This window comes from Scyliorhinus torazame, chromosome 9 (assembly GCF_047496885.1).
Source record: "Scyliorhinus torazame isolate Kashiwa2021f chromosome 9, sScyTor2.1, whole genome shotgun sequence".
Classification (NCBI taxonomy): Eukaryota; Metazoa; Chordata; class Chondrichthyes; order Carcharhiniformes; family Scyliorhinidae; genus Scyliorhinus; species Scyliorhinus torazame.
The window spans coordinates 177283319-177310313 of NC_092715.1; the positions used below are offsets into that span (position 1 = coordinate 177283319).

Here is a 26995-nt window from a genome sequence, read left to right on the forward strand (position 1 = left end):
AGCTCAGAACTAGAACAAACAGAGTTGTTATCTCTGGGTTGTTGCCCGTGCCACGTGATAGTGAGATGAGGAATAGGGAGAGAGAGCATTTAAACACGTGGCTACAGGGATGGTGCAGGCGGGAGGGATTCAGATTTCTGGATAACTGGGGCTCTTTCTGGGGAAGGTGGGACCTCTACAGACAGGATGGTCTACATCTGAACCTGAGGGGCACAAATATCCTGGGGGGGAGATTTGTTAGTGCTCTTTGGGGGGGTTTAAACTAATGCAGCAGGGGCATGGGAACCTGGATTGTAGTTTTAGGGTAAGGGAGAATGAGAGTATAGAGGTCAGGAGCACAGATTTGACGTCGCAGGAGGGGGCCAGTGTTCAGGTAGGTGGTTTGAAGTGTGTCTACTTCAATGCCAGGAGTATACAAAACAAGGTAGGGGAACTGGCAGCATGGGTTGGTACCTGGGACTTCGATGTTGTGGCCATTTCGGAGACATGGATAGAGCAGGGACAGGAATGGATGTTGCAGGTTCCGGGGTTTAGGTGTTTTAGTAAGCTCAGAGAAGGAGGCAAAAGAGGGGGAGGTGTGGCGCTGCTAGTCAAGAGCAGTATTACGGTGGCGGAGAGGGTGCTAGATGGGGACTCTTCTTCCGAGGTAGTATGGGCTGAAGTTAGAAACAGGAAAGGAGAGGTCACCCTGTTGGGAGTTTTTTATAGGCCTCCTAATAGTTCTAGGGATGTAGAGGAAAGGATGGCGAAGATGATTCTGGATATGAGTGAAAGTAACAGGGTAGTTATTATGGGAGACTTTAACTTTCCAAATATTGACTGGAAAAGATATAGTTCGAGTACAATAGATGGGTCGTTTTTTGTACAGTGTGTGCAGGAGGGTTTCCTGAAACAATATGTTGACAGGCCAACAAGAGGCGAGGCCACGTTGGATTTGGTTTTGGGTAATGAACCAGGCCAGGTGTTGGATTTGGAGGTAGGAGAGCACTTTGGGGACAGTGACCACAATTCGGTGACGTTTACGTTAGTGATGGAAAGGGATAAGTATACACCGCAGGGCAAGAGTTATAGCTGGGGGAAGGGCAATTATGATGCCATTAGACGTGACTTGGGGGGGATAAGGTGGAGAAGTAGGCTGCAAGTGTTGGGCACACTGGATAAGTGGGGCTTGTTCAAGGATCAGCTACGGCGTGTTCTTGATAAGTATGTACCGGTCAGACAGGGAGGAAGGCGTCGAGCGAGGGAACCGTGGTTTACCAAGGAAGTGGAATCTCTTGTTAAGAGGAAGAAGGAGGCCTATGTGAAGATGAAGTGTGAAGTTTCGGTTGGGGCGATGGATAGTTACAAGGTAGCGAGGAAGGATCTAAAGAGAGAGTTAAGACGAGCAAGGAGGAGACATGAGAAGTATTTGGCAGGAAGGATCAAGGAAAACCCAAAAACTTTCTATAGGTATGTCAGGAATAAGCGAATGACTAGGGAAAGAGTAGGACCAGTCAAGGACAGGGATGGGAAATTGTGTGTGGAGTCTGAAGAGATAGGCGAGATACTAAATGAATATTTTTCATCAGTATTCACTCAGGAAAAAGATAATGTTGTGGAGGAGAATGCTGAGCCCCAGGCTAATAGAATAGATGGCATTGAGGTACGTAGGGAAGAGGTGTTGGCAATTCTGGACAGGCTGAAAATAGATAAGTCCCCGGGACCTGATGGGATTTATCCTAGGATTCTCTGGGAGGCCAGGGAAGAGATTGCTGGACCTTTGGCTTTGATTTTTATGTCATCATTGGCTACAGGAATAGTGCCAGAGGACTGGAGGACAGCAAATGTGGTCCCTTTGTTCAAAAAGGGGAGCAGAGACAACCCCGGCAACTATAGACCGGTGAGCCTCACGTCTGTAGTGGGTAAAGTCTTGGAGGGGATTATAAGAGACAAGATTTATAATCATCTAGATAGGAATAATATGATCAGGGATAGTCAGCATGGCTTTGTGAAGGGTAGGTCATGCCTCACAAACCTTATTGAGTTCTTTGAGAAGGTGACTGAACAGGTAGATGAGGGTAGAGCAGTTGATGTGGTGTATATGGATTTCAGCAAAGCGTTTGATAAGGTTCCCCACGGTAGGCTATTGCAGAAAATACGGAGGCTGGGGATTGAGGGCGATTTAGAGATGTGGATCAGAAATTGGCTAGCTGAAAGAAGACAGAGGGTGGTGGTTGATGGGAAATGTTCAGAATGGAGTACAGTCACAAGTGGAGTACCACAAGGATCTGTTCTGGGGCCGTTACTGTTTGTCATTTTTATCAATGACCTAGAGGAAGGCGCAGAAGGGTGGGTGAGTAAATTTGCAGACGATACTAAAGTCGGTGGTGTTGTCGATAGTGTGGAAGGATGTAGCAGGTTCCAGAGGGATATAGATAAGCTGCAGAGCTGGGCTGAGAGGTGGCAAATGGAGTTTAATGTAGAGAAGTGTGAGGTGATTCACTTTGGAAGGAATAACAGGAATGCGGAATATTTGGCTAATGGTAAAGTTCTTGAAAGTGTGGATGAGCAGAGGGATCTAGGTGTCCATGTACATAGATCCCTGAAAGTTGCCACCCAGGTTGATAGGGTTGTGAAGAAGGCCTATGGAGTGTTGGCCTTTATTGGTAGAGGGATTGAGTTCCGGAGTCGGGAGGTCATGTTGCAGCTGTACAGAACTCTGGTACGGCCGCATTTGGAGTATTGCGTACAGTTCTGGTCACCGCATTATAGGAAGGACGTGGAGGCTTTGGAGCGGGTGCAGAGGAGATTTACCAGGATGTTGCCTGGTATGGAGGGAAAATCTTATGAGGAAAGGCTGATGGACTTGAGGTTGTTTTCGTTGGAGAGAAGAAGGTTAAGAGGAGACTTAATAGAGGCATACAAAATGATCAGGGGGTTGGATAGGGTGGACAGTGAGAGCTTTCTCCCGCGGATGGATATGGCTGGCACGAGGGGAAATAACTTTAAACTGAGGGGTAAAAGATATAGGACAGAGGTCAGAGGTAGGTTCTTTACGCAAAGAGTAGCGAGGCCGTGGAATGCCCTACCTGCTACAGTAGTGAACTCGCCAACATTGAGGGCATTTAAAAGTTTATTGGATAAACATATGGATGATAATGGCATAGTGTAGGTTAGATGGCTTTTGTTTCGGTGCAACATCGTGGGCCGAAGGGCCTGTACTGCGCTGTATTGTTCTATGTTCTATGTTCTATGTACATTGGAGAAGGTGGCAGGCAAAACTTATTTAACTAGTATAGATTTAGCCAACGGATTCTGGAGTGTTCCGTTAGACCCAGACAGCAGGGAAAAGACAGCATTTACCTTTGGCACTAAACATTACGTATACTGTAAATTGCCACAAGGATATGTTAATTCCCCGAACCACTTTCAGGCAATAGTAAGGGAGCTGATTAAAGATGATTTGGCTATCGTATATATTGATGATGTGTTAATTGGAGATGATGATCAGGGGGACACATGTTGAAAGAGTGACCAAAATTATTAAAACACTTTGTGAAGCAGGATTTAAGATAGGGTTAAAGAAATGCCAGATTGGCAGGAGCGAAGTCGACTATCTAGGGTATTCAGTGTCAAAGGCAGGTAGGGAAGCCAGTGTTGGGATGAGAGAAAAAGTTGCTCGAATCACAGCGCCCGTGTCACGAAACGGGGTTCAGCAAATCATGGGAATTTTGGGGTATTTGAGACCAGTAGTGGAAGACTTTAGTCTTTATGCTAGACCCATTTATGAAACTTTGAAAGGGGATTTTAGCTGGACCAGTGAAGCACAGAAGCATTTGGACCAGTTAAAAACAGCTGTAGCAACATCCAGGCCATTAGAGGAGAGACATGAAGAGGACGAATTGAGCATTAATTTTGATCTGTACGCAAATGGATATGGTATGGTGCTTGCTAATCATAGTACTCAGACACCTATCAAACATTGACAGGAAATTGGGCAAGGGCTGAACAAAAGTTTTCGGACATCGCAAAATGTCTGGCAGCCATAACAAAAAGGATAGCAGAGATTGAAAAATTTTCAGCTGGAAAGAAAATTTATGTCACAAATGAATTTTAGAATGTGCAGAGTTGACCAAGAGACAGGGTTGCCAGCAAGGCGCGAATACAGCTCAATGGGAAAGATGGGAAACCATTCTTTTAAACCCTGACTTAATGTTTATTCATAACATTAAAAAGGGACAGAAACTTGATAAATCAGTTAGCAGAACAGAGTTGGTAAATGCTTGGGTGGTATATACGGATGGTAGTAAAGTTAAGGAGGACGAAGAACAAGCCAGATGGGCATCCATTCAAAAAAAAAAAATGCAGGAAAGAAAATGGTGGAGAAACCGGGAGTAAAAAACTGAGACACCGATGGAAGAATGGTCATTAGAGTATGCAGGCCCTCTTTTTCCTAGGAGCAGCAAAAGTAATTTGTACTTTTTAATCAAAGCTGATAGCAGCACGGGGGAAGTTGAATTAGAGAATCAGTGGCATCTGGAGCAAAGGAAATTGTATCAGAACTAAAACATTCGACCCAATTAAATAATAACAGAGGGATTATTGTAATCCATAGGCAACCTATCGGCAGCAAACGAAGAAACGTAATCAGTAAAGAATTGAGAATATGGGATGATAGGTCATGGGCTGTTATTAATGGACCCCAGTTTAAAATGATTCATTGTGAACATAATGAAACATCGTGTCAAGGATGTGGCACATTTTGTCGCCCAGTAGTTTGGACAAGGAGTAATCATATGAAACTTAGGAGAATGGCAGATATAGAGCATTCAGGTGAGTTGATATTGCATTTAGAACGACAGAAATGGGGAAATGCTTCGGCTCCCAGGGAAATTTGGGGAATTCAGTTTGTCATGATTGTTTTGTGAAACATCAGACAACACTGATGATTGAAGTTTGTGACCACAAGATAGATTTTGGACATGGGATGGTGTGATAATGACAAATTGTAATTACTGCAGAGAATACCAAGCTGACGACGAAGTGATTGGGAAAGGATGTGCAGGATTGTGGAGAAGTGACAAACTTGTGGTACGAATTAGTGAGGGAGTACGTAGTTTAAGAAATGTTGGGATGACCCGGGGACATAAAATTAGCCTAACAGTGTTTAGAGACTGTATCACTGCAATGATGCCGTGCCACAGGATAGATCATATCCCCAAACCGCTCGCACAAGGGAAAAAGGAATGTTTGGTTGGGAGTGTCAGGGGATAACTGCACTTACTGGTATTATGTAATCAGTAGAGTGGGATGCCAGTGAATTGAAACCTGTTAGCAGCATTGATTGGACAGATGATAACATTACAATGTCATGGTTGGAAATTACTTTCCTAAAAATCCGGTCGTAATCAAAAATAAAGAAATTAAAGTAAATGCAGTAGAAATATCTGAAATGTATCAGGGAAAGTTTCGACCCGCTTGGATCACTGAGTTAGCAAAAGAAGAGGAGTTTGAGATTCCTTGAGTCTCACTCAGGGGTGCAAAGATAGGTGGAGGAGGCCTAACAGGCCTTAATCGTATGATGTACGTCAATGATCAGGCACACAAACCAGTTTAAAAAAAAAGGAATGGTGGCAATGGAAATCCGAAAGTCCTGGAGAGGGCACTTCTGGAACATTCAAACAAGAAGAGAAAGATACAACTTAAGAAATAGGGCCTTCTCCGCCTTTGACCTGTTCATTTGGTTTTCAGATGAAGCAAAAATAATACAGACGAAGAACGAGAACTACACTCCAGAGAAGAATGTTTTAGACAGTATGGGGGGGGTGGGGGGGGGGGGGGGGGGGGGAACTAATGATACAATTGGCTACGTATTTGAGGGAATTAAATGACAGAGCCCGGAAGAAAAACCTTATGGGTTAGAAACAAATCAAAATATCAAATTATTACTGAATAGTGAAACCTCCGGTCAGACATCTCTAACTGGACATTAGCTGATGGATGATCTGTGGTCTCCATGGGGCGCGTACTATGCGGTGAAGTTGCTAAGGGTCTCGGCAGACAGTGGCGACTGACGAGGAACCCCCGCATTTTAAATTACAATAGTTTAAGAATCTTGGCAGCTTAATGCCACGGTGGGAAATTTGTAACCAATGCAGCAAACAATATTGCATTGGAGAGTGGAATAGTTATTACAGACGAAATGTCCTGAAAATTGTTAGGGACTGTTATGTATGGATTCAATTGGGTTGTAACCCCAAAAGTTGACTGTATTAAATGTGCAAGTGATGTTTTTGCAAAGTACAAAAAAAACAAACAAACAAATAATGGCAAGCATACACTTCATGCTGTAAGGAAAATGATATCGGACAAAGGGGATTTGATGAAAGCTGAGTTATTGTCTCAAGTAAGCCAGGGCTAGCAGACTACGTGGTTCAGTACAATGTTAGACGTTAGTGTGAGGAAGTCAGGAATAGAAACAGGATCGATTGAAGCTTCTGCAATTATTAAAGCAACATAATCAGTGGATAATACATGATATCATAATTTACCATTCCAATGAGAAATGGAAAGCACTTCCTAAAAAAAAAGCCAGTGAGGGACAAAATACCTTTTTGGTCGCTGATGAACTGAGTTGTGTGCTGTTTCTAAGGGACATGAGGAAGCTTCTACAGTGCTGCTACCCCAAGGTAGTCAGATGCCTTGGAGGTAGTGGAACACACGGATATATCTATTGTGTTACCTTCCTGAGTAGCGACAGCTATGGTTCACGGTGATTGGACTTGAAGAAAGAACAATACAAAGAGTCTATCAACACTGGTCTGCGAGATGGATGAATTTACAATTGATTTCCATGCACAGTTTACAAATCACGACATTTACACACAAATGACAAGGATTGGGGATAGCTGCTAGTCAGTACAACTATAAGGGGGATATAAACCCTACAGCAGGATTCAGCTCAAAGTTAGCTCTCATAGCTCTCATAGCTCGGTCATGGGGTTTTACCTGATGCATGGATTGATAATACTTGTTATTATAATTGTATACTGTATAATCATTGTATGCCTTAATATGTATTGTAAGAGGGCTATGGCTCAGATGATGCCAATAGACTCGGCCCATCACCACTCACCAAGATGACATCCCGTTACTGGCGACCATCAAACCAGAAGGAACCCGGATGGAGAGCCAGTGGCTGTAAAAATGGGATGAGGTGTTTATGTACGGAATGTAATGAATTGCGGGACGGTCTTTCAGACCAGACGTCGATACAGGTTATTAACACGGGGATGTTAGGAAGCGGAGTAGTATGATAACAGGAGGGAATGAGGAATTGAACAAAAGAGAATGGTACTAGACTGGGATGACCAGTTAGGATAGTGTAGAAGTAGATACTAATACAGGTGCTTAGAGGATTAGAGTAGCGGACTTTTAAACATCTCTAGCTTAGGCTGGAGAAAATGGGTAGCAGTCTAATTGCCTGTAACTGGGATTTCACAAATCATGAAGGGGGGCTGGGCAGCCATTATGACCGGTTCTTTGTGCAGAGGATGCCGCAGAGGATGCTGGGTGAAAGGGGCCCCAGGGCTGAGGAATGTGGAATGGGCCTATTAGGATCAGTAATGTGAAGATCAGCTTATATGGCAAGGTCAAGGAATGTGTGGGAAAGCCTATGGGAGCTTTGCATTTGCCATCTTGCCTTATTTGGTCGTGTGTGAAACTTGATTCTATGTTCATGTGTATAAGATGCTATGTGCTTTGTTTTCACTCACTTGCTCTGGGGATCTCAGGAACTGTGTTGGTCCTGCTGTTATCAGAGTGAGTGTAGCTTGCAAGCTGGTTGAAATAAAATAAATTAATACCTACGAATCCGACTCAGCATTTGACTGAGACCAGACTGAGGGCAGAAAGAACTCAATATCAACAGTGGGGGGAAGCCAGGAGGAGGGGGATTCTGGTGATGTTAATTAATGGAATAATGTTGGCAAAATTGGCTCCTTGCTATTCCTTGAACAATACCAGGACATCTGAGTTGGTTGGTACTGCACTGGGTGTATTTTGACAATCCTGCTAATTTCAATGGCAGCACTCCACTGAGCCCACTCAGAGCAGCCCTGTAAATACAGGAACAGGTCCAGTGCAAACATCCCAATTCACACACTGGTGCTCAGGAAAACTCAAAGTTGGAACAGGTTATGGGGAGTCCTTCTCCCACTTTCAACGTGTTGCTGTTAATTACCTTGGCTGCTTGGATGACAAATTGAACTCTGGCTGCTGAACCACTTCTTGCTGTTATTTTAAAAACAGACATCAAAATAGGTTCCTCTCCACGTGACTTGTACAAGTTCAAAGTCCTCTTTCCAAGAAGAGGTGCTGTGTTGAGCCGGTTTAGCTCAGTTTAGCTGGGCAGCTGGTTCGTGATGCAGAGCAAGCCCAACAGCATGGTTTCAATTTCCATATTGGCTGAGGTTATCCGTGAAGGCCCTGCCTTCTCAATTTAGCCTGAGGTGTGGTGATCCTCAGTTTAAATCACTACCAGCCTATGATTATCTGGGACTATGGCAACTTTACTTTTACACATCATGTGTTGTTTGACATCTTGAAATTCTCCCGGCCTAGTTTGGATGAGGGACCATCATAATGGACGTTTGATGGGATCTGTTCACATTTGTCTCACACACATGGTTTTGATGTTTCTCTTATCCATGGTGAAGCAGAAAGACAGGCTTGCTGGAATACTTTTGTTCTTTCGTTGCTGGCCTATTCTTAAACAAAGGGATGTGTAAATTCTCCAGGTGGGCTGTGAATGCCCATATATAATTAGGGATTTGCTTGAAACTCAGGACTGTCTGCAGCTCAAAATTTCAAAAGGACAAATGATTTACAGCAGCCATTTAATAGTCTGAAAACTTTTGATGTATTGACTGGAAACCCATAAAAACTGGAGTATAACAAATTAATAAAATTGCATGATATCCTGGAGAGTGATGAAAAGCTGCAAATCGCAATGAAATGAAATGGCCTACACCAGAAACATGAGGAAATGCTAAAGTCCAAACTATGAAATCTTGTACCAATGGTAGAAGTAGAAAATAAGAACCATTTCTTCCGAATAAATGAATTGCAATCAAAAAATGATTTGTAATTAGAGATAATGATGCAAATGTGGATATGATTTTCACCATAATTTCATTTTAAAAAGTGGTGACAGACAAGTTGAGAGCTTGAGAAAGAGTGAGGAATGGGGGAAACAGTAGGCTACATGCGAGAGAATCAATCATAGCAGCAATCAAAAAGCTTTAAGAACATAAGAAAGTTTGGATCACAAAAAAGAATAATTTGTCCCACCAATAGACAATTTTCTTTTTTTAACATAAATTTAGAGTACCCAATCCAATTTTGTTTCCATTTAAGGAGCAATTAGCATGGACAATCTACCTACCATGCACATCTTTGGGATTGTGGGGGTGAGACCCACACAGACAGGAGAACCAATAGACAATTTTCTGTGACTCCAGAAATGTTATTATAAAGTTGATCAACTTCTTTTTAGGATCCCAGATGAGAACCCAACTATTTGTAATTTGTAAAGTTATGATGAAATGTTACTGCACCACAGGAGTGATAACACTTTCTCATTAATACATTATTTCTAATGTAATAACACTCTGGTTTACACTCTGATTCTTCTGTGTATAGTTTCTGATACAACTGGTTTATCCGTGAATCCTTCTGTTGTAATTCTATCAACTTTCCTGAACTAAAGGTATCCCCTTTATCCTCCACCTGCTGTTGCTCTTTGTCAACAATCTGGTCAAAGATTGTTTCTGATAACTGATCGCCAGCCTCCCTATCTTTACTCCATGATTTCTCCTTCTCCTGTATCAACCTGTGGCTTTGTGATCTTGTTACCACACAATCTGGAAACACCCCAAGATATGCTTATTGCAACACCTCAGTTGTTTGACTTTCCACTGGCTTTTCAACCATAGAAGGCATCACTGTCCAAAAGGTTAGGTGGGGTTACTGGGTTACCGGGATAGGGTAGAGGTGTGGGCTTGAGGGGGGGGGGGTGCTCTTTCCAAGGGCTGGTGTAGACTCAATGGGCCGAATGGCCTCCTGTGATCCAGCTATAATCATTAAACAGGATAAACAGTACCCCTGAAAAAGGTAATTTCTCTATGTCTCCTACCACCACTTCACCACTTCTTGCAGGACTCTCTAAATTCATCTTACATAGTGGCACACTACTCCTATCACCACTAATTCTACATATTGGGCGCGGTTAAATGACCTCGTCATGCCTGAATGGTGTTAGGACGAGGCTGTTGGATGTCGTGAGATTTGCAATGCTTGAAACGTCTTGGGAGATCCAATGGAATATGGCTCATTTAAATTTATGCTTGCGAGATTCTCCCGCCACTTGGCTCAACAGCTGGTCCTGCTAGACCTCACCACAAATGTGGACCAGCCTTAATGGCACCTCAGGGAGTATCCCAGCCCATTGGAGACCCATGGGTTGTCAGGGACAGGGCAGGATAGTACACTGGCACTGCCCCTGGCACTCAAAAACCTTGGCACTGCTAGGCTGTCACCTTGGCATTGACAGGTTGGCAGGGACAGTTCAGGGTGACAGGCTGGCAGTGCCAGTGTGCTCAAGTGCTGGTTGGCAGTGCCAGGGATCAGGCCCGGGCGGCCTTACCAGGAAGAGGGGGGGAGGTGGGAGGGGGGGGGGGGGGGGGGAAGGGGGGTTCCCGGGGGCTCCCAAGGTTGGGGAGTGATATTGGGCTTGAAAACAAGGGGTGTCCTGAAAGTGGGAGGGGGGTGGAGAAGAGCTTCAGCTCTCCAGCAGAAGATCACTCTAAGTGTAGCTTCAGCCCTTTCTCCCCGAGGCCAAAGTAAAGAGCAAAGTATTTTTGAATGGTGATATGTTTCTTAGTGCGGCGCCGAGAAACACCCCGCTAAACATATCTAAAACCCGACTTGGAAATTCTTCGGGTGAACCGCACCCTTATTCACCTCTTCTGGCAATACTTCAGATCTGCATATCTCCTTATCTCTCACCATTAAACATTGACTTGCCCCTGTATCCATTAAGATTTTCACCTCCTTACCTACTCTATATTGCACACATGAGTAAGTCTTACCCTCACGTCTTTAAAAAGTTCTGGGACCTGCTTAAAAACCAACATATAAATAGGCTGTCCACCCCTTTGCACCTCTTTAGCTGCAACCACGGTTTATTTAGCCATTTTAATAACCCATACTGGCCTATCCTGTTTTAACAAGTGTGTCTTCCCAATACTTTTCTTCAGTACCAACACTGCAACTTTGTGTGTCCAACTTTATTACAATGAAAATATTTATGTTTTCATGGCCGCGATTTTCCATTGTGAGTCAGTCCCCCTGCCGCTGCTAACGAGGATGGTGAATTTTGCGCTCTGCCAAATCTCCCATTCACTGCAGCGGGACAGGAGACTCCCATTGCCATGAGTGGATGGAGAATCCAGCCCTTTATCTCTCTTCCACTCTCCTATATTTCCTTTATAACCTGAGGAGAAATCTCTTTAATACCTCCAATATTAAATTACCCTTTTAGCTTTGACAACATGTGGATTTTTCATTTCCACAGTTCCTATCCTTCACAGACTGAAAATTACATTGAAACCCAAATCTTGATTTATGAATTAATTCAAAATCATTTGCCATTTCTACTGCTGGCTATCTAGCAGTTTTAGCCCAATGCTTTTCCACATGAATTCTCACTACAGCAGGAAGTGAATCTTCTAATTCCTCCTGGATACTCCTGTAAGAACTTCATATATTTGGTCTATTTTTAATGCTCTTATCCACCTAGCAAAATTATTTTGTTTGATCCTTTCAAATTCTATATACATCTGACCTGGTTCTTTCCTTAAATTTCTAAACTTCTATCTATAAGCTATTGGCACTAGTTCATAAGCACTTCAAATGGTTTTTCTCACCACATCATAATGATTAGATGCCTCCTCTCACTTCACTAGCTCTGCCTACTAATTTTGATTGAACCAACAATACCTACATGGTTGTTGGCCAATTCAGTTATTTAGCTACTTTATCAAAATAGATAAAAATGATTCTCATCAAACCTTGGCATAGCATGAACATACTAAAACATGCCCCCACTAGGATTTGAACTAGGAGGGGTCACTCCTCCCTATAGAATTTCCTTATCTTCTGTCTTTAACTCCAATATTTTAAGTGATATACTCTTTGCCTTTCCAACTCCTTCTTCTTCAGGTCTATATTCTGAAGTTCAAATTTTCTCTCTACTCTTTTCTCTTGCCATTGCTTCCCCCTCTTTTTCCACCTCTGCCCTCTTCTTTCTTTTGCTTCTGCCATTGCATCTCTCTCCATGTCTTTTGCTTCTAATTCAAGCTGTCTCATGTCTTTAGTATTTATAATTGTTTAATTTGCAACTGGATCTTAGCTAATTCCAATTATTCCTGCCACAACATAGGCTGTGTATGCTGCAAATTTAAATGCTGAGTTATTGCATTAATTAACTCTACCTTCCTCACCCCTGCAGATAACTTCAATTGCAAATTGTCTATCAATTCCAAAAAGTTTGTTTGACCAGCTTTTGAAAACCACCCAGGATTATCTCTTCAACATCCAAGAAACTCTTAGTCACTGGAAGAGCCAATTAAAAAGTCACTCCCTATTAAAATGACAGAGTATAAACAGCTGAAAGCAGCAGCTCCGCTCCCTCACTATCTTTCAATTGAATAATCCCAAGCCAAACGAGGAATCACGCTTTTAAAATCCCAACAAAGAGCCTTTAACTTTCATCAGGACCCCGGATGAGAACCCATCTATTTGCAGTTTGTAAAATTGTGAGGAAATATTACTGGATCATAGGAGTGATAATACTGACTCATAGATATTTTAATGTGAAAACAAACTTGAATTTTAGCTCAGAATTAACCACATTAACAACAGAGAAACAGCTTTACAGTTAACAGTTACAACAGTTAAGTAAAAAAGAAACTTTAACTTACTCCCTAAATCTGCCTCTGTATTCCAATTGAGCACATCAATATAGTCCAAAGTTAACAACCAGGTTTCTACTTGCTTTTCTCTTTGCAAAATCTTTGGAGAGAGAACCTTTCAGTTGTCCTTTCAACATAAACAATATACTATTAGCACTTCAGCTGATATGTCAATGATTACTTCACTTTTATGGCCACTTACAGTTTTCACTGATAAAGTGTCTGCATGCATCTTATCCCAGGTTTTAATAACATTACTGCAAAAAATATATATAAAATATGGCAGTTTCTTTTATTCATCGCATCTTTGACAATTTGCTTAGTGCTGAGGTTTGACGGTAGTGCCAAGAGTGGTGGGTTTACAGGTCTCTTGTGTGCATCTCTTACAAGAAGGTGATACATTTTCTTCAGCTCGAAAGTAAGCTTTTATTCCTTGGTATGGAAGTATTCTGGTGGCCATGAAGGTCATGGGTTTAAACGGCTGAATAAAGTGATTTTGGGCTTTGTGTGGTCGGGTAAAACCCCGCGAGTGAAGAAAGTGTTGTTGGAGCGTACTCGGGAGGAGGGGGGTTGGCGCTGCCGAACTTATGTAACTACTACTGGGTGGCTAATATAGCCATGATAAGGAAGTGGGTCGTGGCGGGGGGGGGGAATTGGTGTGGGAGCGAGTAGAGGCGGCATTGTGTAAGAACACAAGTTTGGGGGCACTGATAATGGCACCTCTGCCGTTCTCGCCGGCCCGGTACTCCACAAGCTCGGTGGTAGAGGCGGCTCTGAGAGTCTGGCGGCAGTGGAGGAAAGAGAGGAGAGCGGAGGGAGCATCGGTCTGGGCCCCGATTTACAACAACCATCGGTTTCTGCCAGGAAGACTGGATGGAGGGTTTCGGAGATGGCAGAATTGAGGAATTGAGAGGATGGGAGATCTATTTATAGACAGAAGCTTCCCTAGCTTGAAGGATTTGTAGGAGGAATTTGAACTGCCAGCAGGGAATGGGTTTAGATATCTGCAGGTACGGGATTTTCTGAGAAGGCAGGTTCCGACATTCCCGCTCCTGCCACCATGGGGGATACAGGACAGAGTAGTTTTCAGAACATGGGTGGGAGAGGGGAAGGTATCAGATATCTACATACAGCTTATGGAGTAGGAGGAAACTCAGATAGGGGAACTAAAGGGCAAGTGCGAAGATGAGCTAAAGGGGAGAGATCGACGCGGGTCTGTGGGCGGATGCCTCAAGCAGGGTTAGCACATCCTCATCATGTACCAGGCTTAGCCTGATACAATTTAAGGTAGTCCACCGGGCACACATGATGGTGGCTCAGATGAGCAACTTTTTTGGGGTAGAGGACAGGTGTGCGAGGTGTGCGGGAGGTCCAGCAAATAATGTCCACATGTTTTCAGCATGCCATATGCTTAGAGGGTTTTGGCAGGGTTTTGCTAAGGCTATCTCTACGGTACTTAAAACACGGGTGGTGCCGAGACAGAGGTGGCGACCTTTGGAGTGTTGGAAGAGCCGGGAGTCCAGGGGCGAAAGAGGCTGCCGTTTGGCCTTTGCCTCCCCTGGTAGCCCGGAGACGGCTACTGTTAATGTGGAGGGACTCGCAGCCCCCAAAATTAGAGACCTGGGTTGGTGACATGGCCGGGTTTCTCAGTCTCGAGAAAATAAAGTTCACCCTAAGAGGGTCAATGTTTGGGTTCGTCCGGAGGTGGCAGCCGTTCATCGATTTTTTCAGAGAAAATTAAAATGTCAGCAGAGGCAGAAATCTAAGGGGGGGGTTAGACTATTGTTTCATTGCTGGGGGTGCGAAGAACGTGATAGGGATGGAAATGTTTTATGTACCATGTTTATGTCACTGTTATTGTTACTATTATTAAAAACTACAAATATCCTAATAAAATGTTTTTATAAAAAATAAAAAAATGAAGGACATGGGGTTCATCAATTGATCTTTATGGCGTATGAACTTCCCTATTGAACTGGCGGGAGCTCGCCCATTACAAAAGCAGCAGCGGGAGTTCAAATCCCATTGCTTCAACCTGAGCCGATATTCTGTACGTCCCCGGGTTTGGACTTGCCATGTATGCTGAGGCAGCGGCCTTTTCCATTTTGTAAATAAAAAGGAATTGTTTTGGAAGGCTGGCCTTGGTGTTAGGGGCCAGGGTTTAGAGAACCCCAAATTGCATCATGGAGTTCAACAGACCCACAACTTGTAATAGATTGTGGTATGGGGAGCACACGACCCACTCTACAAAGTGGTACAGCAGAAATGGAAAAGTATTTTTTAAAGCAAAACAATGTTAATTCTATGAACTCAAGTTAACCTTTTTAAAACATACAGTGAATTTCTTACCAACCATCAATTCAAATACAATCTCCAAAGAATACAACACTAAATAATCCTTAATAACTTCCCAAACAACATCCAGAGGACAAAAGAAACACCTTTTAACAGAAGCACATTAGGTTTACATTCACTTCTGAAAACATTTATAATTCCGAATTCACCAAATGATCAAGAGATAGTCTTTTCACGGCAGCGAGATCAACAGTACATCTGCTTTGTCTGGCTTCAGCTCCAACACTGAAAACGAAACTAAAACACACCCTGCACCAAACAGCCTAAAATGAAAGTAAAAAGCTGACAGACAGCCCAGCTCCACCCACACTCTGACATCACTGATAAACACCAATTTCTTAAAGGTACATTTCTTAAACACCCATTTCTTAAAGGTACTCTCACATGACACCTCCCCCAAGAAAACAAAACCCATCAACTTCAAGATGATTTCATTTTTCACCTTTTCACTATCCTTTAAGAAATGCACACAGTAAATAAACTTTTTCGTTTCAAAAAACAACACACGCAAACAGGTATAATAATATAGTCCATTTTTTTTTCATTCGTCTTCCTCCAACTGAAATCCATCTCGATTGACAGTCTCTTTGAACAAGAAGGTCTCTGCATGATCCATCTATTTCTCTACGCCTCGGCATGTCTCTTTAAAGTCAGATAATTTAGTTCAATCTGATCACAGAGTCCCTTGCAATTCTTCAACACATGAGCATTGGTTATCACAGCTTTCAGGCAGTCAAATGCCTGTTGAAACTCCCCTGTCCACTGAAATTTTCGACATTTCTTCAGCTAGTCCATCAGTGGAGCAATCACGCTACAAAACGTTTGCACAAATGTTCGACCAAACCAACTCATGCCAAGAAATCACATTATTTCCCGTCGTCTTGAAAACTCCTCAATAACTGTTGGTTTCACATCCCGTGTGACCATTCGATCCTGTCCGTTTGTATGGCCAAGGAAAGTGACTTGGGCCTTTCGAAATTCACTTTTGGCTAGGTTTACCACCAAACCCGCCTCCTGAAGTCGATTGAATAACTCCATCAGATGTTTTAAATGTTCTTTCCATGTCTGGCTGAAAATTACCAGATCATCGATGTATACTGCACAATTGGGTAATCCTGAAACGACTTTGTTAGTTAACCGTTGAAATGTGGCTGGAGCGTTTTTCATGCCAAATGGCAAACGTTGAATTGGTATATCCCATCTGGAGTCACAAAAGCTGAAATCTCCTTTGCCCTTGCGGATAAAGGTACCTGCCAGTAACCTTTAAGTAAATCCAGTTTGGAAATAAAAGCTGATTGCCCACTTTCTCAATGCAATCTTCCAAACGTAGAATAGGATAAGAGCCCGTACCAGCCTCCCTGAACAGGTGCCGGAATGTGGCGACTAGGGGCTTTTCACAGTAACTTCATTGAAGCCTACTCGTGACAATAAGCGATTTTCATTTCATTTCATTTTCATTTATTTCATCTTTTCGCATTTTGTCAGGTAATGTTAATTGCAATGTTTTTGCCAACTCTAACAGTATGCTTTTAGTCTCTGTTCGTAAGGTACTGCGTGTGACCGTCTCCACCCCCAAAAACTTCAGAGCCTCTGAAAGAGCCATTGTCCACAACACACTCCCTACTTAAACTGGAATACGACACCTGAAAAGCAACCACAATATGCTCACCCCTCACTGTCATTAGGTTCACTGAGCCAATCCAATAGATAGACTTTTATCCCTTTGAGCCCCCAATTTGTTATGGGCCAGGGTTTAAGAGAACCCCAAAGTGCATCATGGAGTTTACTTGACCCACAACTTGTAATAGACTGTGGTATGGGGAGTACACGGCCCATTCTACAAAGTGTTGCAGCAGAAATGGAAAAGTATTTTTAAAAGCAAAACACTGTTTATTCTATGAACTCAAGTTATCCTTTTTAAAACATACAGTGAACTTCTTACCAACCATCAATTCAAATACAACCCCCAAAGAATACAACACTAAAGTAATCCTTAATAACTTCCCAAACAAAATCCAGAGGACAAAAGAAACACCTTTTAACAGAAGCACATCGGGTTTACATTCACTATTGAAAACATTTATAATTCCGAATTCACCAAATGGTCAAGAGATAGTCTTTTCATGGCAGAGAGATCAACAGTAAACCTGCTCTGTCTGGCTTCAGCTCCAACACTGAAAACTAAACTGAAACACACCCTGCAGCAAACAGCCTAAAACGAAAGTAAAAAGCTGACAGACAGCCCAGCTCCACCCACACTCTGACATCACTGATAAACACCTATTTCTAAAGGTGCTCTAACATGACATTGGTGAGAATATTACATCGGCGATAAGGAGTAAACAAGTTTTCTTCTCTGAGCAACCTTCATTGTCGAGAACAAGCACCTTCTCCAGTAAGAAAAAAAAAGCTTTTCTTTGGTAAACTTGCACCCCATGATGACAGCGGAGAAGATTGAGCCCAATATGCAGAGCGCATGTGTTACTTCTTCTGGGATAATAATATTGAGTGAGATGAAAACCATAAAATGACCTTACTGACATGTTGCGAGGCCCCGATATTCTTTTAAAAAAAATTTAGAGTGCCCCATTAATTTTTTCCAATTAAGGGACAATTTTGCGTGGCCAATCCACCTAACCTGCACATCTTTGGGTTGTGGGGGCGAAACCTTCGCAAACACGGGAAGAATGTGCAAACCCCACACGGACAGTGAACCAGAGTCGGGATCGAACCTTGGACCTCGGCGCGTGAGGCAACAGGGCTAACCCACTGCGCTACAGTGCTGCTGGGGGTCCCGATATTCAGCGTGAAAGAAGGTCTGACCTATCCAAATGCCCCTGACTCAAAGAGTTTTAATGAGTAAGTAAACTTGGTAAAAAACTACTATGATCCAAAGCGCTCTGTTATACTCCAGATATATCACTTTAACACAGCAGGGAGAACCCTGGGGAATTATGACCAAATGTTTGGCCAGATTTTTAAAACTGGCAGAACATTGTGATTTCGAACCATCCTTGAACAAATGTTGGGCAACAGATTGGTATGTGGAATAAACAACTTGATAACCCAAAAATAATTATTCGGGGAACCCTAACCTGGGGCGTCATTCTCCAACCCCCGCCGGGTCGGAGAATGGCCGTTGGCCGCCGTGAATCCCGCCCCCGCCGAAGTCTCTGGTACCGGAGATTAGGCGGGGGCGGGAATCGGGCCGCACCGGTTGGCGGGACCCCCCGCTCAATTCTCCGGCCCGGATGGGCCGAATACCCGCCCAGAAATTGCCTGTCCCGCCGGCGTAAATTAAACCTGGTATTTACTGGCGGGACCAGGTGGCGTGGGCGGGCTCCGGGGTCCTGGGGGGGGCGATCTGACACCGGGGGGTGCCCCCACGGTGGCCTGGCCCGCGATCGGGGCCCACCGATCCGCGGGTGGGCCTGTGCCATGGGGGCACTCTTTCCCTTCCGCCTCCGCCACGGTCTCCACCATGGCGGAGGCGGAAGAGACTCTCCCCACTGCGCGTGCGCGGGAAACTTTCAGCGGCCGCTGACGCTCCCGCGCATGTGCCGGGAAACTGTCAGCGGCCGCTGACGCTCCCGCGCATGCGCCGCATTTCCGCGCCAGCTGGCGGGGCAACAAATGCCATTTCCGCCAGCTGGCGGGGCGGAAATCCCTCCGGCGCCGGCCTAGCCCCTCAATGTTGGGGCTCGGCCCCCAAAGATGTGGAGCATTCCGCACCTTTGGGCCGGCGCGATGCCCGTCTGATTGGCGCCGTTTTTGGCGCCAGTCGGCGGACATCGCGCCGTTGGGGGAGAATTTCGCCCCAGAATGTTCATTAAATATCGGAGCTCAATTTTCATCACCCGGCAGTCAGGAAAATGCAATGACAGCCCTAAGAATGCTAGGGAACATGTTTCAGAACATTGCAGATTGCCAGATGATGGATTATTACAAGCACTGCCAAAGGGCACAGACAAGACAAAGTTACAGAAATCGATAAAACGCGTGCTGTTCAGAGTAGAAGCCAAGTCCAGAATGGGCCTGCACCATGCAGGTATACCCATTACCAGAAACAGCATCAATGTAACTAAATCGCATCATTACAGTTTTGTGTTCAGTGTTCAGTGTTCAGTTATGGTCTCCTTACTTGAGAAAGGACGTATTGGCACTGGAGGGTGTGCAGAGGAGATTCACTAGGTTAATCCCAGAGCTGAAGGGATTGGATTACGAGGAGAGGTTGAGTAGACTGGGACTGTACTCGTTGGAATTTAGAAGGGTGAGGGGGGAGCTTATAGAAACATATAAGATTATGAAGGCAATAGATAGGATAGATGCGGGCAGGTTGTTTCCACTGGCGGGTGAAAGCAGAAATAGGGGGCATAGCCTCAAAATAAGGGGAAGTAGATTTAGGACTGAGTTTAGGAGGAACTTCTTCACCCAAAGGGTTGTGAATCTATGGAATTCCTTGCCCAGTGAAGCAGTAGAGGCTCCTTCATTAAATGTTTTAAAGATAAAGATAGATAGTTTTTGAAGGATAAAGGGATTAAGGGTTATGGTGTTCAGTCCACAAAAGATCAGCCATGATCTCATTGAATGGTGGAGCAGGCTCGAGGGGCCAGGTGGCCTACTCCTGCTCCTAGTTCTTATGTTCTTATTACAACCAAGGTCACCCAATAATGGTGGAACTGCAGTCTCTGTTATAAGCAAGCAGACATAGGATCACCTCCAAACTGGTATTCAACTCTTGAGCTTGGAAGACATGAAGGCCAGATTAGCCACCTACACAGGGGAACCTTTCTGAATGTAGGACATCACAATCACCCCAGTGATTTACAGGTAGCAATCGGCCCGACTCCCAAACATCATTAGGCCAAGCCTAATGGGAAGAAATTGTCTCCAGTGGGTAAGGCTGAACTGGTTGGAAATCTTCAGGCTGGGCATGAGAGAAGTGTATGAAGTCATCAGCAAATACCCTGAGGTTTTCCAGGAAGGACTTGGGAAGATAAGAGGAGCCAAAGCCAAGATTTATGTCAACCCCAATATTATGCCTAGATATTTTAGAGCGAGACCGGTTCAATACTTCCTATTGGAAAAGGTGGAGACCAAACTTGAGCACCTGGAAACTCTAGGCATCGTAATGCACGTACAGTTCACAGAGTGGGCTGTGCCTGTCGCCCATGTCCTTAAGCCGAACAATCAGTCCACCTCTTTGGCGTGGGTGAACGAGGGGATGGGAACTGAGCGGACATATACGAACAGATACGAGAGGAGGTAAAGTCACCACTGGACGAGATGCGGGAGAAGTGGAAGGAAGAGTTAGGCAGAGAGATAGGGGAGGACTCTGAATCTAAGCATTGCACAAGGCAAACCCCACCTCCCCTTGCGCAGGACTGAGCTTAACTCAGCTAAAGGTAGTGCACAGGGCGCATGAATGAGCGGGTTCTTCCCAGAGGTGGCAGACAAATCTAAACACTGCCAAGGAGGCCCAGCTAACCATGCCCATATGTTCTGGGCTTGCCCCAGACTCATCGGTATTGGACAGCTTTTTTCATGGCGATGTCCAAGGTTGTGGGGGTGAGGGTAGAGCGATGCCCGCTAGTGGCAGTCTTCGGGGTTTTGCAGCAACCAGCATTCTATATGGGGAGAGGGGCAGGCGCTCTAGCCTTTGTCTCCCTTATAGCCCGCTGAAGACTCCTGCTCGGCTGGCGATCAGCAGTGCCATCCAAGGGCACAGATTGGCTGTCTGACCTGGCAGAGTTTCTCAAATTAGAAAAAATAAAATACGGCATTTGGGGATCGGAGGGAGGCTTCCACAGCACCTTGAGGCTATTCACCAGCCTGTTCGAAGACCTGTCCCTGGCTAGCAACCGATAAGCATAGAGGGAGGGGCAAGGACAGGAGGATCAAATCGGACAATGTAGAGAGAGATGGGACGGCGGGGCGAAATACACCAAGGCGAACACAGGATAAGTAGTATAGGGAAGCCAGAAGGGACAATGTGTGAAGGCACACATGGAGGTGCCATAGCAGAAATCCCGAAGCACACACGGCTGACGCCAAACACATCCCCACCCCTAGGGGGCAGCAAGAGCATGAGCTCCACTGCCCCCCACGCTACATTCGAGAAATTACAACAGTTTCTGCATGTGCTAAGATCCATTTGCACCCTATCAACAGGCCGGGCACCACATTCTCCAGGCCCGCGGAATTCTAGGGTCCTCTGGGCCGGGGATCACGTGGGTGAGAATTGGTCAGGTCTTGACAAGTGTGTACCTGACATGGTGGACCTCGCGGTGGGCCAAGAGGGTAACTCTTTAAGGGAGTTGCCCCCAAAGTCCGTTGGTGTGTCACCTCCCCCCTCCCATGCCACAAAGCAAGACCTGCCCACCCCCACCAAGCCCCCCCACCACTCCCCAGAGACCCCCTAATTAAAGAGACTCTCCTGGAGACCACCCAGAAGAAAATCTCCTGTCTGGAAGCCTCCCATAAGCAAGAGCCCTGTCTGGAAGCTAGAGAGCAGGCCAGACAGGCAGTGAAAAAAATCACTGCTTTAATACTCACCTGGGCAATGTACTTGCTGGCTCAGACAGAGGAAACAGCACTTGTCAGTTCTGGAAAGAGAAAACCAGTAAGCTGTGTTTAAACCCCCCTCAGATTTTTGATCTGCAAGCCTTTCATTTATTTCGCTTCCATATTGATTTTACTAGGCTGAGATTGACAGCTTACCCACACACCCAGCTGTCTGCATTGTTCCATTCATCTCCCTTCACGCTTGAATGACTTTGAAGTAGTCAGTTGTGAAACTAACATTTAACTCGCTTTGATGTGGTCCAGGAGCTATCAATCAAAGCTTGATGTTTATAAACATTTTTTTAATGTCTTAATCTTGGGAATCGCTTCCTGATTTCTGCTCCCTGCGTGAGCGCAAATCAGGGGCAATTCAGCTGTGCCAGAGGACATAGTCTCACAGAGGAAGAATTTTGCCCCTGACTTCTGATAACGGCACTTCCTTCACCAGTCGTTAGTTCCAACGCTTCATGCTATCCAATGGCATCAGAGCAGCACCTTATCACTTTTAAAACTGGCATGAAGAAATAACCTACGGCATTCATAGAGACCAAATTGGCAGGATTTTTATTCGATTCTCGGACCTGCTTATGGGGTTTTGACGACGGTTTTGAACGAGACGAAGCCTACTATTCCCAAACCTAGTGGGGAGGGTGGAGTCCTAACAAGAGAACCAGAAAAGAAGTTGTGACTCTGCAAGAATAGAAAGAACATTCAAAACAGAAGATCAGGTTCATGTGAGGAATTTCGGAGATGGTCACGACTGGAATAATAATGGAGAACACAGTACAGTGTTGTACAAAGTGAAGGTCCAGGGAAAAGTTGTAAAGAAACACTTGGACCACCTCAGGAGCAGAGGGTCCGCCCCTGAATAAGTCTCATTACCAGCCATGGAGCTGGCTGCCCCCAGCACCAGGCAACAGCTCAAAGCCACGCCAGTGCCCTTCCTCCGGATAACAGGGACATGGACTGTGAAGCTGGTGCCCTGACTGAAGATGACCCTGAAGAGGAACCAATATCAGTAACACTTTGGTGCTCTCTCCAGAAACAAAGATCCCAAATTCAGTTTAAACACCAGATCTGGTCACAACTTCGGCTGACCTCAGACCGATCGCCACGAGGAGGAAGGGACTTTCTCGCAGCGGGGACACTGGGGGATAAACGGATTTAAGCAGGGTTATGGTGGCCATGAAGAACATGGAGATCAATAATAGATCACACCGTGGGCTTTGTGGATTAAGAACTTCCCTATTGAACTGGTGGGAGCTCCCAAATGGGAAATGAGCCGTGGAAGTTTAAAACCCGCTTCTTCAACCCTGGAAGGTACTCTGTAGGTCCCCTGGGCTTGGACTTGTGCTGTCAGCCGCAGCTGTGGCCTTTTTCCATTATGTAAATAAAAGGGCATCGTGTTGATAGACTGGCCTGGCGCGATTGTGACAGGAAGCATATTTAGCACTCCGGATCTTGACTATTAATCAAAGTTTGCAAATGGTTCATCACGCAAGGAAGAGGGAAATGAAGCAGGAAGCTATGGCAGAAATTGTAATGTTCAATGCATGGAACATATTTTTTAAAATGAAAAAATATGTGTAGGATTCTGAGTTCACATGCAAAGAAGTTAAATTGTGTTGTTAAAATCAGGCCTGTGGGCAGCACGGTGGTGCAGTGGTTAGCATTGCTGCCTCACGGCACCGAGGTCCGAGGTTCGATCCTGGTTCTGGGTCACTGTCCGTGTGGAGTTTCTCCCTGTGTTTGCGTGGGTCTCGCCCCCACAACCCAAAGATGTGTAGGGTAGGTGAATTGGCCACGCTAAACTGCCCCTTAATTGGAAGAAATGAATTGGGGACGCTAAATTTTTTTTTTTTAAATGAGGCATGCAATATTATTAACAGACATATTTATTTTAACTGAGAAGCACGTGATAAATTAGCATATCGAGGATATTCATGTGAACGTAATAAAATATTTGGCAACAATATTTTATAGAAAGAACTTGGCTTCCTCTTGTCATATATGGTTAGAGATAAGTCACATTTCTACTTATCACCTTTTGCACCTTGTTTGCATGCTGATGGGAACAATACAGTTTGCGAGTGGTAACTCTCACTGCCCCCTTCCCCTCAACGATACCCCGGTTCAAAAATAACCGAGGAGTGGGACCATGGCAGGAGATCAGCATGCCAGATTGAGGTGGAAGGCTATGAGCCTGTCCACCTGCTCAACAGTTTGATAAATTATCTCATGGAGTCGTTTTAGCACAGGAGGCCATTAGACCATTCAGAGGCTTCTTATACACCGGTAGTTTAATTTCAAAGCCCACGTCCTCATGGATAAGTCCTGTGGTAGTACCAGGTATTGCGGTACCTGAGAGGCTGATGCCCATTGGTTAGACCCAGGAGTCTACCATTGGCTGTATTACGTAGCTCCGCCCTGAAGGTGGGGTATAAGAGATGGTGCTGTCCCAGCAGCCTTCACTTTCTGTATCGAAGCTGCTGGGGAAAAGGTTCTAGCAGATTAAAGCCTTCAGTTATGATATCACTTCGTCTTGAGTGTAATTGATTGCGCATCAAGTCCATCCATGACCCTTTCTCTCTTGATCTCATCATTTGTTCAGTGCAGTGTTTCTCCACGTATACTGCACTCATCTGTTTGGTTCTACACTCTGAATTACTCTTCCTTAAAACTCTCTGCTATTCTTCTTCTTTTGTTCAGAAGCTTTGGATGGGATCTTGCAGAAATTGGGAAAGTATTAGGCTCAGACTGAAAACTTGTCATGTAACTCTCCAGTTGCACAGACCAGGTTTCTCTCCGAACTTGAGCTTATGTTCTTAGAGAAAATAAAGAGTGGGCATGGTTTACGCCGTCACTCTGATGGGGCAGGACATCATGGATCCGGCAACTGGCTCCACAGATTGGTGCGGCAATCTAACTAACAGCCTCCAGCACCCATCACAGAGGTATTGTGGGCATCCCCTACCCTCTCCCTATGCCTGATAACACATGCCAGCATTCCAATCCCCCCCACCTAACCCCTGACAATTCTCACGGGCACTCCCCCCCAGAAGTGTCCACTCTCCTCCCCCCCCCACCCCCCACCACACATAAATGCACCCCTCATGGGTCACCCAGTAGCGATGTCCCGGCACTGCATGTGCATGTTCATCTTCACCCCGGGGGCTATCCTTCGAGGGATCCCCATGACTGCTTTTTTTCTGGCCAAGCTTGTTGTAAACCTCAGCAACATGATGTCATGATGGTGAGGCATGAATATTTAGTGAGGGGGGACCATGTGGCACGGCCCTGCAAATAATATTGAAACTAATGCAAATCTATTGAAATGAGGATCACATCCACAAAGGGCGTGAACCTTGTGATGTCACTGGCGAGGGGTGGAGAAAATCGGCAAACGTGATCACTCTGGCGAGAACCGCGTTTCCTGATTCTCGGGGGATTTTCCACCCGCGCCAACGATCCTGCGCACGGCTAGACCGGACTTAAAATCACCCCCTTTATCTTTGATTGTTCCTTTAATAAATATCTCCAACACTGTACTGTTGCCCAATGTTGCCCTAATGGCCTATGTCCATGAACAGCACTGTAACATTTGATAAGCTGTTCAGTGCAAGATACGGTATATAAACTGAAGTTAAAATATGGGTATCTATTCACAATATATTTTGCTCACCTTGCTTAAATGGTCAGCTAGATTTGTTTGTACTGACTGTCTGTCATAATCCTGAATTGTCCAGGAGGGGTGAGCCTTGTTCTGTTGCCAGCTGTTGTCTGTCCTTATATCTGCATACAAGGGATTCCGCTTGATGGTGGACTTCAAGGTTAGAGGAGTGATATGTTTGCTAAGGACTTTATCAATGAGAACAGGGCTATCACCATGCAATCGTAAGCCGAACATCTTTGATGCTTCTTGGTCTTTAGTCTAGAAGACATTGAATACACAACAGTGCAGTAACAATGCAATGATGTAATTCACAGTACTATCATTGGAATTCATTTGTGATCATATTGCACATGTTGACTCTACTGCCAGTCTGATTCAATTGATTTAAAAAAAAATTAGTAGTAGTTACCAACACGCAGTTAGTTACCAACACGCATTTGACTTCACAAAAATAGCGATTTAGCACAAATTACTTCTGAATAGATGCAAGGAACAATTACAAAAGTGCACTCAACTAATTAAAATCCAGACTTAATATGATTATATTTACACAGTCATTTATATGAATGTTTCATATCTTTTAATTTAGGTCAGTGACTTTAAGATATTTCTTTAAAAAATACAAGACCATTTTTCTACAAGGATGTACTTTCAATTCTCAAATCGAAAGCACACCTGTGAAGTTGTTTTGACCCACTTACCTGTGAATAGACCTTATTGTGCCACTGCCGACCACTCAGAGCTGCTCCTGAGAGACCTGGAAACCCAATTTGGTTCAAACCAGGACTTGTGGCCAATGCTTTTACATCTAATTGCAGAAATTTGTCAGGGTGGTTGTTATTTGGTAGGACAGATAGGTCCATGTTTCACTGTTGTGTCGTACTCCAGCCTCACACTGGAACTGAGGAGAAATGCACTCCCTTCTCAATTATTAATAAATTGTTGAATACTTAGGTAGATAGCTGAAACATTACCTCTCTGCAGAGCTCCTTCGATAGTAAATGAACTAATCTTGGACTGCATTCACTTATGAATAATACACACCTTTTGTCATTGTTTTTTTTTTATCAGCACATTGCACATTATGTGGAAGAGATGCTTAAAATTATAAAAATGGGACAGGTTAAATAAATCAAACTGTTCCTGGTTGTTGAGGGATCTAGAATGAGAAGCGGGGTAGCCACAATAGGCAAGGGAATGTCCTGGAAGGCATAGGCTTGACTTGGATGGAGTGGCTAAGGAAGAGAGCAGAGACTCACAACAATGGGGGAGGAAATAATCGGGGTCATAAAGCAGAGACAATCCTGGGACATTGCACAAGTCATCAGTGCCAAAAAGCAGGGACGTTCTTGGATAAGTGTGCTATAATTTGGAGGACTGTGCTTAGCAC

The 26995-nt window shown here is 44.6% G+C and overlaps 1 protein-coding gene across 1 annotated transcript in view; it reads right to left on the bottom strand.

The window, feature by feature from the left end:
• The window catches only part of LOC140430131 (major intrinsically disordered NOTCH2-binding receptor 1-like), a 45312-nt gene extending 18844 nt beyond the window's left edge, over positions 1 to 26468 (bottom strand). Inside the window, exons 1-2 of the mRNA XM_072517642.1 lie at positions 26307 to 26468; positions 25615 to 25863 (exon numbers count right to left, since the gene is read on the bottom strand). Of these exons, the coding sequence (XP_072373743.1) occupies positions 25615 to 25863; positions 26307 to 26468 (411 nt within the window). The remainder of the gene's footprint in view (positions 1 to 25614; positions 25864 to 26306) is intronic.
• Positions 26469 to 26995: the final 527 nt, after the last annotated feature.